The sequence below is a fragment of the Lipotes vexillifer genome, unplaced genomic scaffold (genome assembly GCF_000442215.2).
Source record: "Lipotes vexillifer unplaced genomic scaffold, Lipotes_vexillifer_v1.1 scaffold1117, whole genome shotgun sequence".
Taxonomy (NCBI): Eukaryota; Metazoa; Chordata; class Mammalia; order Artiodactyla; family Lipotidae; genus Lipotes; species Lipotes vexillifer.
In genome coordinates this window covers 435,311-447,131 of record NW_006778824.1, presented here as the reverse complement: position 1 = coordinate 447,131, position 11,821 = coordinate 435,311, and the positions used below count along the sequence as shown (strand labels likewise).

Below are 11,821 nucleotides of genomic sequence, written 5' to 3'. Positions count from 1 at the left end.
AAACGGGAGTGAAAACCCTCCAAGCCTGGGCCCTCTTTCCTTCCTGAGTGTGGCATCCGGCGGTCCCGCAGGCGGTGCTGGCCCCGCCGCTGCTCTCCGGCCATACCTGTCGCGGGGGATTAGCTGGGAGGCAGAACTGGTGTACGTGGCCTCCCCGCAGCCCCTGTGGCCTCAAGTGGGGCCCAGAGGGTGAGCCCACCCGCTCACCGATGTGGTGGCCTGAGTGCCACGGAGACCTGCTCGGCGATGGTGCATCAGTGTGGCCCGGGCCCAGGAGGCGGCCGCAGTGGCAGCCCCGCTGGCTTTGAGTCGGGGTGACCTTCGCCAGGTCCTGCAGGGCCCGGAGCCGGGACAGGGTGAGAGGCCAGGCCGCCCCAAGGGCAGACGCCATGCGGGATGCCCCGGTCCACACAGAATCACCTGCGTTCCAACAGGAAGGGTGGAAGTAAAGCCCCAGAGAGACCAGGGTGGATGCAGGGCGGGGCCCGGGAAGCCGGTGTATCAGCAGGAGGCGGGAGCCCGCAGGGCACCCCTGGGCTCCCTCTGAGCCCGTGAAACCCGGGCCACACCTGTGGGTGGGCTCCCACTCCGACCCGCCCGCTGCCTGCCTGCGATGCTCCAGCCTCAGAGCTTCAGTGAGTTCCTGCAGTTTGCTGCTTTTGATTCAGTCCAATATTCAAATTTCTAACAACTCAGAAAACCTGCCTTTAGCTCACAGAGTTTGTCGCCCACCTCAGGCCTCCCCTTACTGTTGACGGTTTTAAGTAAGTAACCCCAGTCCTGAAGGAAAGCCCGTCGTATTTCTCAAGGTCTTTTCTCCAAAGTTCTTCATAATTAGACCAGCCCACGCACCCTCAAAGGAAGACGCTACAAACCATACAAATGCCCAGTCGGGCCAACCTGTGCCCCGAATGCAGAGATGGCTCATCTGCGTCTGCCTCTCCCCCGGGACTCCCTCAGGGAAGGCTGACAGATCAGCAGGGTCGCCACTAAAAAGCAGACGAGGGGCCGCAGGCTCCACAGAGCTCAGTCTTGGTCGGGACAAGCCCGGGTGGAAGGACCTGCCCACCCTAGACACCCGAAGGCCCAGCCTTGATGCCTGGCCATGCGGGAGGGACACCCGTACAGTCTGCACCGCGGCCCGGAGAGGCCCATTTGCTGCTTTTGATCAGACAAGCGACCCCTGACCTGACCTCTTCCCTCCTTTCTTCTTGTCTTTCCTAACATCCCAATTTATTTGATTGCAGAACATACCAAAAAGGACACATCCAACTAAAATCATAATGCGGTGTAAAGGAAAAGGGGAGAGACAAACCAGGCAGCACGGGGACTGCCGCCCCGGGACCACTGCTCGGAGCCTGCAGGCTCCAGGGGGAAGCAGGAGCCCGGGGTCCCCGGAGGACACACACCTCGGCTGTACCTTCTACCGCAGCCCCGCCAGTCATCCTGCAGCACAGACGTGAGCGGGAATTGCAGGCTTCAGCCCCGCAGCTGGGCGGCACCGGGGCTCCCGGCACGTGGTGTGTGGCCTCGTCCTCTGGGCGTTGCCTTCGCCTCCCCTCTTCCTCTGTGGGTTCTCTGGACCTCTCTCCAGCCTCTCTGCTCTGAGGTCAACGCTCCATCCACTGTCGCTGGTCCCCAGAGCACTGCTGGTTCCACAGCCTCTTAGGGACTTGTCCATCCAATGCTGTCTGACCACATACTGGACCATCATAAGGGTTTTGCCCGTGGAACCGCTCGCAGAGTAGGTTCTTCCAAGAGGAACTTGTACATGTGTGAACTTTAAAATATAAATTCCAGCGCCATTTTGCATTACTTACTTTGAATTTTAAATGTCACCTCTAAAAATGTCGAAAACACTGTTGATAACTCTGATTTGGAGAAAGGAAAAAAAATAGGAGGCCAAGTGGAGTTAAATCTCTGTTTCTCCTAAATCATATATTGTGGATGCAGCTGCTGCGGGGTCGGAGACCCCCCTCACCACTGTGGGAAGCCTCAAAGCTGGGCCCTCGGACGAGAAGGAAGGAGTCCAAAGGCAGAGGGTGGCCTCCGGGCTGGTCCCATGACAGGCTGGGCGTCATCCTCAGGAAACGCCTCTGTGTCTTGAACGGATGCTCTGAGATGTTTTCCTGCTGCAGGAAAACCAGTTCTGGCTCTTACTAGGCTTAACATAAAGGGGTTTTTCGTGTGTGAATAGAAACTGGCAGATAAGATGCTTTTGGAGGTAAGCTCTCCACCGCAGGTCCGGGAGCTGCATGGGCTACCCCATCGTGGGTCAGATGCACCTGTGGCCCTTGGACCCAGGGCATCAGGCCATTGCTGTGGACGCTGCATCAGGAAGCAAGTGCTTGCTTTGTTCACCCCCCTCCTCCTCCATCCCTCCCCCAACCCCAGAAAGAGTCAGGGGTCTGACCTCAGTCTTTAGGGGCAGCAGTGCAGGTGACAGCACCCAGAAAAGGTGGGGAAGGGGCTCGTAAGCCCCCCAGAGGGGGTGGACCCACCCTGGGTCCCTCAGCTCCAGGAGAGACACCAGGACACACGGGTCCCAATTGAGTCAGTGAGAGAACCGGACGGGCCAGACCCGGAGAGGCTCTTGCCTGTGGACATGAAACCAGTAACAGAGGCCCAGGTGCACTTTTGTGAAGGGTCAGGGGGTCTCAGCCCCAGCTGATGTCGCAGGAGGGACACACCATCGTCTCCCATGAAAAGGATGACAAACACAGGCCCAGGGACGCCGCCAGTGCCCAGTCAGACCTGAATCCAACACTCCCGGCTGATGGCTCTCAATGAAAAGATCATCCAATATCAGGACTTGACCAGGAAAACCTGCCTTTCCTCGACGTTTGCAGTGAGTTGCACCTGGCAGGAGGCTGGTGCCTGCGGAGCCTGACAAATGCAGAAACACCCTGGGACTATTGGGCCTCGTGAGCCCCCTTCCCGCCATCACCTGACGCCAAATGCTCCAGAATTCAGGGTGCGTGAGGGCCCCTGGCAGGCAGGACGCTAGTGGGAGCTGAACGCCCCCAGGAAGTAAGAACGGCAGGCTGCTCTCTCTTTCTCGTGAAACATCTATTCCCCACCAGGAGACCATCCTGCCCCTCGTCACAGAGGCCCATCCTCGCCCAGACAGAGGCTCCTGGTTGCAGGACAGAGGGCCCAGCAGCCTTCGTGCTCCCCTGGGTGTGGTGGGAGCCCTGCTAGGATTTGACCACAGACCACCCCTCCCCCCGCCCCGTGCAGAGCCTTCCCAGGCATCTGGAGTGGGCGGGACCTCCAGGTCTCCCCTGGGGACGTGCAGCCTCTGCGTCCCAGTCACCTTGAGGCTGGCGTCTCTTGACTGCCTTTCCTCCTGAGCTCATGGATTTGGGCTGTGAGTGCAGCGTGCATCCTGCTGACACCCTGGGTATCCAGACGGCAGCTGTTGGTGTTCCGTCCACGTCTGCACCTGCGCTTCAGGCTTCCTGGCCCATGGACGGTCAGGACTGCAGCATGAGGGCAGCCGCGGTGTCCAGCCTGCGGTCTGCCAAGCGGCACGGTGCCCTTCCCTGACCGCATGCTTATTCTGGGCAGGGCGCTATTTCTGGCTTCACCGGACAGCGGGGCCCCTGGGCAGCCAGACGCTGAGGCCCCCTTGGCATCCAGGTCACTCGGTGCCTCTTCCCGGGTGACCAAATTCAATCAGCTGTTGCCATGACAACAGCGACCTCCTCACCAAAGTCCCTGCGTCAGAGCAAAGTCGGGGTGCAGAGGCCCCAGCTGGGCCCAGGGTGGCTCCTCTGAGCACGTCCTCTGGCTGTCCGGGCCTCCAGGAATTTCCACGAGGAGAGAAGCCACCTGAGCCCGGACACGCTGGCTTCCTGACTCCCGCTGTGACAGGCCAAGGCCTTCTTGGGGTGCCTCTCTGCTCCCCACGACTCCAGCTGGAGGAGCCGCCAGCCACCTCCGCTGTCCTCACAGCCCAGGGAGGCACCAGTTGGAACTGCTCTGGGCCTGGGGCGGGGACGTCAGCCATGGACGCCCCTGTGGTCTGCGGGAATGGGGCCAGCACGACGGCAGACCCCTAGCTCCGACCACCAGCCCCATGGTCACAGCCGGCGCAGCTCAGGTTGTCCCACAGGGGACACCAGGCAGCCCTCCACAGGCCCAGCTCAGCCTGTGGGCACTGGCCCCCAGCCTGCTCCCCAGAGCCCAGCGTGTCCCCCAGGGCCGTGGGAGCAGAGTAGGGCATTCAGGCTGGGGCATTGAGCAAGGGCTCCACCCTCTGACCTGGGCAGTGGGAACCAGAGCACCGCTCAGCTTGTCCCCTGGGGCGGCCGTGACAAAGTCCCACAGAGCAGGCGGCTTAAACCACAGTCCAGGAGGCTGGACGTCCAAGGTCCAGGCGCCTGCAGGTTGGCTTCTCCTGAGGCCTCTCCTTGCAGTGTAGACGGCCCCTCCCGCCGTGTGCTGGTTCCGGCCCCTTCTTACAGGGACTCTGGTCCCTTTGGTCAGGGCCACCCGAGGGCCCTACCCAACCTGAGCCACATCCCTAAAAGCCATCCCCTCCAGGTGGTGGGGACAACTCAGCCCACAGCGGGCTTCTTGCGTGACTCGACGACTTGTACCACACAAAGCATCCAGAGCAGGGCTCGGTGAGGGCAGAGGGTCGAAGGTCAGAGGTGGGTGCCGCGGGCTCTAGCCCCTACCCCCCAGCCTGGTGTGCCCCGAGCCCCTCCGGGTCCTCCACCGGCCCTGGGGGGTGCCCCTGGCGGGTGTGCCCGGCCTCGCCCTGAGAACGTAGCTCCGACGCAGGGCACTTCTGGGGCTGCGTCGGGGCTGGCCTCAGAGCCCCAGCACCTGACGCAGGGGGCCACACTTACCTGATGAATAAAAAGACAGAACCTCCCTCAGCTCTGAATGTCCAGCCCAGGGCATTCTGCCCTCAGTCTTACATCCTCCAGGGAAAATGGATAGCCTTTGAACCCTCACCTTCAGCCCTTTATCTGGGCTGTGACAAACAGTGAAGGTGGTACACCTGGGGTTCCCGAACCTGTTCACACCTGCTGCTCTTCCCCCACTGACCTGAGTCACCTCTGGGCAGACTTGCTGAAATGATACAAATTCTCCTGGGAGACCACAAAAAGCAGCATTGCAGTGGGTGTGAGGCCCGGAGTGGACGTGGGGGTAATCTGACACAAGCCTCGTGGGGGCAAGTTGTGCCATCATATACAAGGGCATCTGGCAGAAGCAGGAGCTGGTCCACCAGCCCCACTGAAGGGCGAGGGGTCTGGAGGCCCACAGGCATCACAGCAGGAGGCTGCCCTTGGGGAGCTGGCCGTCAGAGCCCCCAGAGGCGCCCGCACCTGGTGGGGGGCCCACGAGGCCACACGCCACCTGCCCTGAGCACTCCACAGGTTGGGGGCCCTCCCCTGCCCCAGGCCGACCATTTCTGCTGAGACCTGCGAACCTCCACCCAATCCAGGAAATGCTTCCAGCCCCTTGCCGGGCGGAGGCTGAACCTAAGGACAGCCCGGCCACCTTGGTCACATGGGTGTGCTCCGTGTCCTTTCCAGGATTTGAGGACTGTCCTGTCCCTGCCCCAGTCCCCAGGGGAGTTCCTGCACCCCGTGGTGTATGCCTGCACTGCCGTCATGCTGCTGTGTCTGCTGGCCTCCGCCATCACCTACGTCGTGCACCAGAGGTAAGGCCCGCTCCGCCCCTCACCTTCGAGGGCAAGCTCTCTCCTGCCCTCATGTAGCAAGGAGTCCCTGGAAGGTACTTGACAGGCAGCCGGCCAGCTTGAGCCTGCCCAGCGCCCAGATGGCTCTGGCAGCCGAGGGTGGCCAAGTGCTGGGGCACAGGCTTGTCTTCCATCCCGGGCCACCCCCCCCGCTCATCAAATCAGGTGACACGCGCTCTTTCCCCAATGGCACCGTGTCCGTTCAGGGGCCCCGACAGCCCATGGCCTGAGGAAGTTAGAGTAGCTGCAGAAACTTCGAGCAGCCTTGCCCTCTGCTTTCATCTACAGGGGAGTCCAGCTGGTTTCCTAGAGAGCTGGTTTCCTGGCCACGTCTGCCTGGAGGGGGTGGGGCATCACTTGAAGATGCGCTGGGTAATGTGAGGAGGGGTCCCGGCCGCCATCAGGGTCAAGTCCACAATCAAAGTCATGGGCAAAGCCCAGGCCACGGTCATAACCATGGTCATGGGAAGAGGCTTGGGCGTGTCCAAGGCCAGGGTCACAGGTAGAGGCTTGGGCGTGTCCAAGGCCATGGTCACGGGTAGAGGCTTGGGCGTGTCCAAGGCCATGGTCATAGGTAGAGGCCTGGGTGTGTTCAAGGCCACAGAGAAGCTGTGGTCATAATCACAGCTGCAGGCATAGGCTAAGAAATTTCATTTTGTCCATCACCAGGGCTGGGGACTGGTCATGGGTATGTTCACAGCCACAGGCAGTGTCCTATCCAGGTACAGGCCTGGCTACAGGGAATATGTCAGAGACAGTCAATCACGGCCTCCTCCTAAGGTACAGCCTCTGCTCAGAGAGGGAAGAACTCTGTCTGGGGAACCAGGAGGCGGGACTGGGTTTCTTCCCCACCCTCCCTCTGGGACATTGAACAAATCATAGCATCCCAGGGCCTCAAGGTCCTTGTCTGTCCAATGACCAGAGACCTCCCAGTCACAGCATTCCAGGGCGATTTTCCAGCAAACCCCCCAAGGCCGCATGCTAAGGTGGATTCAGCGCGTCCATCCATCTTTCCCCGACCTGGTCTCTCTGGTGTGCTTTTCCCTGCCCGTCTCCGTCCCGCTCTGAGGTCTTCAGCCCATTCCCCACGTGGACGGGACGTGGCATTTGGAGAAAAGGGTTCACTTCTACGCTCTGCCCTGAGAGGCCGGTTCCTGACCTGAAACCTCCGTTCCCGCAGCGCCATCCGGATCAGCCGGAAAGGCCGGCACACGCTCCTGAACTTCTGCTTCCACGCGGCCCTGACCTTCTCTGTGTTTGCTGGCGGCATCAACCGCACCAAGTACCCTATCCTGTGCCAGGCGGTGAGTGCTCTTGGGTCTTCACTTTGCTACAAACTCTGAAGTGTTTGTCGACTCTCCTACCAAAGGGGAAATTCGTGATAACCGTCTTGTGTATGAAACCACATTCAAGTGCTTGTTCAGGCTTCTCGTGAAGGGGACAGTTAAGCATTCAGTGTGTCTACACCTCTCCCGTGTGAGTTTGACCGATTTGCTCAGCATTTGATCATGTCATTTAGTTTATTTTCCAATCAGACCAGTTTTCTCCAAGGCCTATGGTGACATGTTAATGAGACATTCATAGTCTGGGGCTCATCACAGAAACAGGGACGCGACCTGCCTCTCCTGCAGAGACAGGTGGGGTAGGAGCACAGGGGTGGGACCCCCTGCTCCCTCAGCCCAGGTAAGAGTCCATGGATGTAGGTGAGAGAGTGCCATCGCTGGCGGGTCGCCGGGGATTCGGGGCCACGGAAGAGACACACGGGCCCCACCCTCCAAGTGGGACTTGGCGGCCTCGCGCCGGGGCGGTCCGGTCCTCTCGGGTGAAAGGGGAGCACAGAGAAGACACAGGGGGTCTCCTTCCCACCCCACAGCCCCACCTGGCCTTCCTCAGAAGGGAGGAAAGGGGCTTCCCTGGCGGTCCAGTGGTTAAGACTCTGCGCTTCCACTGCAGGGGGCCCAGGTTTGATCCCTGGTTGGGGAACTAAGATCCCACCTGCCACGCAGCGCGGCCAAAAGAAGGCGGGGCGGGCAGTACGAACTACCCTCCGGTCCTGACAGAGCCCAGAAAGAGGCCCTTCCGTCAACTGTGAGTCAAGGACAGAAGGCCCAGGTGCCTTTGCAACTGGACATCGAGGCCCCTCGTGCTCTCCGCCTGCAGCCTCTCACCAGCCCGCCTACTCCTGGCCTCAGCTCAGCCCAGTGGACAGTGCTCTCCAGGCGGGCAGACCCCTCCAGCACCCAGGCGGAGGCCAGGTGGGGCTTCCCCATGGACCACAGGGCATCTCACCAAGGACTCATTTGGTGTGTGTCCAGCTGCTTGGACCACGTGGAGGGAGCGTCTCTGCCGGCACCCACTGGGATGTCACATGCACCCCTCGCAGCCTTGGTTGTGTGAATTCAACAACAGTTTATTGACAGCTGTGAGGGCTGCTGCAGCCCAGTTACCTGGCCTCCACGCCCCCTGTCCACACGAAAAATGACTCGTCCTCCTGCATAGATGGCGGCAGCTGGGCGACTCCTGGGTGTCAGGGGCGAGAGGCTGCTCCCACAGGGGCACTTTGGGGAGGAGTCAGGCTGTGAGCTCCGCCCCCGATGCCCTACCCCCTGCAAACAAGGTGCCAGACCCATGAGACAGGACCCAGGGGCCCGAGGCCCAGTCTCCCCACGGTCCTCTACACAGAAGAGAGGTCACTTTTCTGCAGATCCATGTCAGGGCCAACCATCCCACTGGGAAGCCAATTCTGCCACCTGTTCCTGAACCCCAGCAGAAAAGTCACCAGCACATCCCTGAAAACCACACAGAGGGGCAGACACGCTTCCGGAAGCCTCTCAATAGTGTGGAAACACCCCCTGGGAGAGCCCCGGGAAATCCAATTTACCGTCCGCCTGTGAACACCTGCTGAGACGTGGAGCCGTCTGGAAGCAGTGATATGGACTGTTATCTCTATTCCACACTTTGCCATCAATGCTCTGCACGCCGGGACCCTGCAGTGGGAGCCCTGGGACCTGACGGTGCAGCCAGCTCCAGGCACCCCCAGCCCCTCAGGTCATCACAGCCCTTACAGGCCTGGGAGCCCCGTCTCCCCCAACCGGGAGCCCACCCCAAGACTGCCAGCCCAGACAGAGGCTCTGGGGGCCAGGCGTCCCTGTGGCAGCCGAGTTGGACCCCGAAGTGTGTGGTGGATGGGGGCGGACAGGCCTGGGGGGTCTGGAGAGGCAGGATCTGCAGAAGTCCTGCTGGTGTGAGACACGCTCGGCCCCCTCGTAGTGACAACCTAATGGCCCTGTCGGGGAGCAACCTCGGCTCTGGAGTCCGTGCTGGCCTGGCTTCCCGACCACGTTTCCAGAAGGAATCAGGAACTCGCTTTCTCTCACAGACGAGCAGTAGGCCAGGTCTGGGGCAGTGAGAACAAGATTCCAGCAGGACAGCCGGCCGCACGCGGGCTGAACGTCGCCCACCGAGCGCCCAGAGGAGAGAGAGCAGGTGCGGGGCTGGGTGGCCACAGCCATGGGGCCACCGCTCGCTGGAGGAGAGAGAGCCCAGGGGACATGGCCCAGGACCAGGACGGTTGGAAGGTGTGAAGGTTGACATCCTGTGTCGAGCCGACTGGCCATGGTGCAAACATCTTTATGGTAAAACCTCTTTCTGCGCGCGTCTGTGAGCGTGTTCCTGCGTGAGGTGAACATTCGAGCCGTGGCCCGAGGAAAGCAGACTGTCCTCCCCAACACTGGCCTCATCCAGTCCACACGGGCCTGGACAGAACAGAAGTCTGAGTAAGGGAGACCCCTGTGTGTCCTGGGGCTGGGACCTCAGTCTCTCTCCTTTGGATCCGGGTTCAGACCGAAACCGCACAGTCGGCTGACCCGCCAGCTGCAAATTCTGGGTGTCTCAGCCTCCGTGATCACACAAGCCAAGTCATTAGCGTAAATGTGGATTTGCTCCGGCCGGCAGCCAGCCTGCCCGCACCACGACAGCGATAGCCCACCACCACCCGAGGCCTGACACAGACCCCGCAGCCAACCCTCCTCATCCAAGTGTCACAGGGAAACGTGTTACAGAGACATGAGGAACGAGAGTGGTCCAGAGCTCAGGATGGCTGGAGGGAAGAGACGGTTGTTATGGCGACGAAACCATGGCTGCGAGCCTCACTGAAGGGCTCCCTGACATCATGGGCACGGGTGGCCGCCCCGGGCCCCGCTAATCCCTGTGCGTCAGCGCCAGCCCTGGGTCCGGAAGCATGGGCAGCGGCTGGCACGGTGGAGGGGCCGTCTGGACGCCAGGGTGATGACCCTGCGACCGCACCATGTGTCCAGCCTGAAGCTGGTGTCTGGCAGACGGAGTCCTGCTATTTACACCTTCTCATCACCCACAGACTTGCACAGTCCAGGCGACGCTCGGGACAGATGGATGAAGGGCAGACCTGGCTCCACCACCTCCCTGCCCCCGCTCTGGGTTCCGGGTCCTCTTCCCGGCCTGGGACCAGCTCCAGAGGCCGAGGGTGGCGTTCCTTCTAAGGACGTGTCTCTGACTGTTTCTACTCACATGTGACAAGAGCCACTCTGCTGTCCTGCAGTCGAGGGCCAGGCCCACGTGGTCCCCTTTCCTCCTGTTTCTGGTGCGGGGAATTCTAGCCCCTCAGGTCCTCATGCCTCCTCCTCTCGGCCAGGCTGGGGTGAGGCCGTGAGCTCAAGGCCCCAGGCGCACACAGCCCCACCACCAGGCCCAGGCCAGGCAGAGGGAAAGGCTGGGCTCTCCCCACTGCCAGGAGCCTTCTGAAACTGTAAACACAGCCCGGGGAGTTTCCCACCACCCCACGGCATTCTCACCCATTATTACGGAGCCTTCTCATAAGTAAAAACTGAACCCTGGAGTTGATAAATCATTATAATGGTGCGATGTTACCTTTATTCCCAGAATCTCTGTATCCCTTAAACATTGACATCCTTACAATTACAGCCATATTTTACTTGTCATTGCAAAATGTCAGGTTATTACTTCAAAGGTAACCTCATTTTACAGAATCGTTTGGAGATGACGGGGTGTGGAATACGTAATCAGCTAAGGCAGAGCCGCCGCCATGGGCGACTGGGGCTGTTTCCGTAGTAATGAGTGACTCCGACTGGCAGGGAGTGAACTTCAGCCTCTGACCCCAAAGCGCTGTATCTCACCCACGAGCCGCAAACACCAGAATCCCGGGAGACCCCGCTGCGCCATCGCCCCTCCCTTCCTTTGGTGGACGCCAGTGGGGCTGAGCCATGCCAACCACACAGACGTGTGCACCCGGCCCACGTGTGGGAGGATGTGCTCGCCACTAGGACCGTGCCCAGGGTGTCGTTCACACACCTCTCTGCAGGACGGCCATGCTGACCTGTTCAAGGGTCCTGGCAGCCCACAAGGGAGAGGGGCTCGGACTTGGGGGAACGTGCGCTGGTGGGGGCAGGGCTGGGGGTGGTTGGCTCACTCGCTCTCTCCCCCCAGGTGGGCATCGTGCTGCACTACTCCACACTCTCCACCATGCTGTGGATTGGAGTGGCCGCCAGGAACATCTACAAGCAGGTGACCAAGAAGGCCCCGCTGTGCCCGGGGGCAGACCAGCCACCGCACCCCAAGCAGCCCCTGCTCAGGTACTGAGTGCGCCTGGCCGCCCCACCACCAGGCGCCAAGAGACCCCGGCCCTGGACCTCCCTCTGGGGCTCTCGGCCACAAGGGCACTTGGGGCCTGAGGATGATCCGATGGCACAGGTGGCCAGGGGCAGGGTGGGGCCCTGGTGCTGGGGTGACTGCCCTCTGGTACTGCTGAGTTCCCGCGGGGAGGACCCCAGTAACCATGATGGGTGGGCGTGGGGAGAGATGGCTCTGTGGTGGGTCCGTGGCCTGGTCTTGGCTTTGGTTTATTCACGGATCAGAGAGCTAAGAGGGGGGCCTGGTCTCAAGGTGACCGTGAGACTCGGCCACAGGTTCGAAGGCCCCCTCCAGCCAGTTGTCCCCGTTGCCTCCTTCGGCCGCGCGGGCTCAAGGTGAACGTGGTCGGAGCAGGCCTGGGGCCGATGGGAGCCCCAGATCCCCTGCCAGCATCTGAGCCAGGGAGATGCTGGGGCA

At 61.1% G+C, this 11,821-nt stretch overlaps 1 protein-coding gene across 1 annotated transcript in view; it reads left to right on the top strand.

The window, feature by feature from the left end:
• Positions 1–11,821, top strand: part of ADGRA1 (adhesion G protein-coupled receptor A1) — a 35,617-nt gene that overhangs the window by 3,509 nt on the left and 20,287 nt on the right. The window contains exons 3-5 of the mRNA XM_007451996.1: positions 5,553–5,680; positions 6,900–7,023; positions 11,201–11,346. Coding sequence (XP_007452058.1) covers positions 5,553–5,680; positions 6,900–7,023; positions 11,201–11,346 — 398 coding nt within the window. The remainder of the gene's footprint in view (positions 1–5,552; positions 5,681–6,899; positions 7,024–11,200; positions 11,347–11,821) is intronic.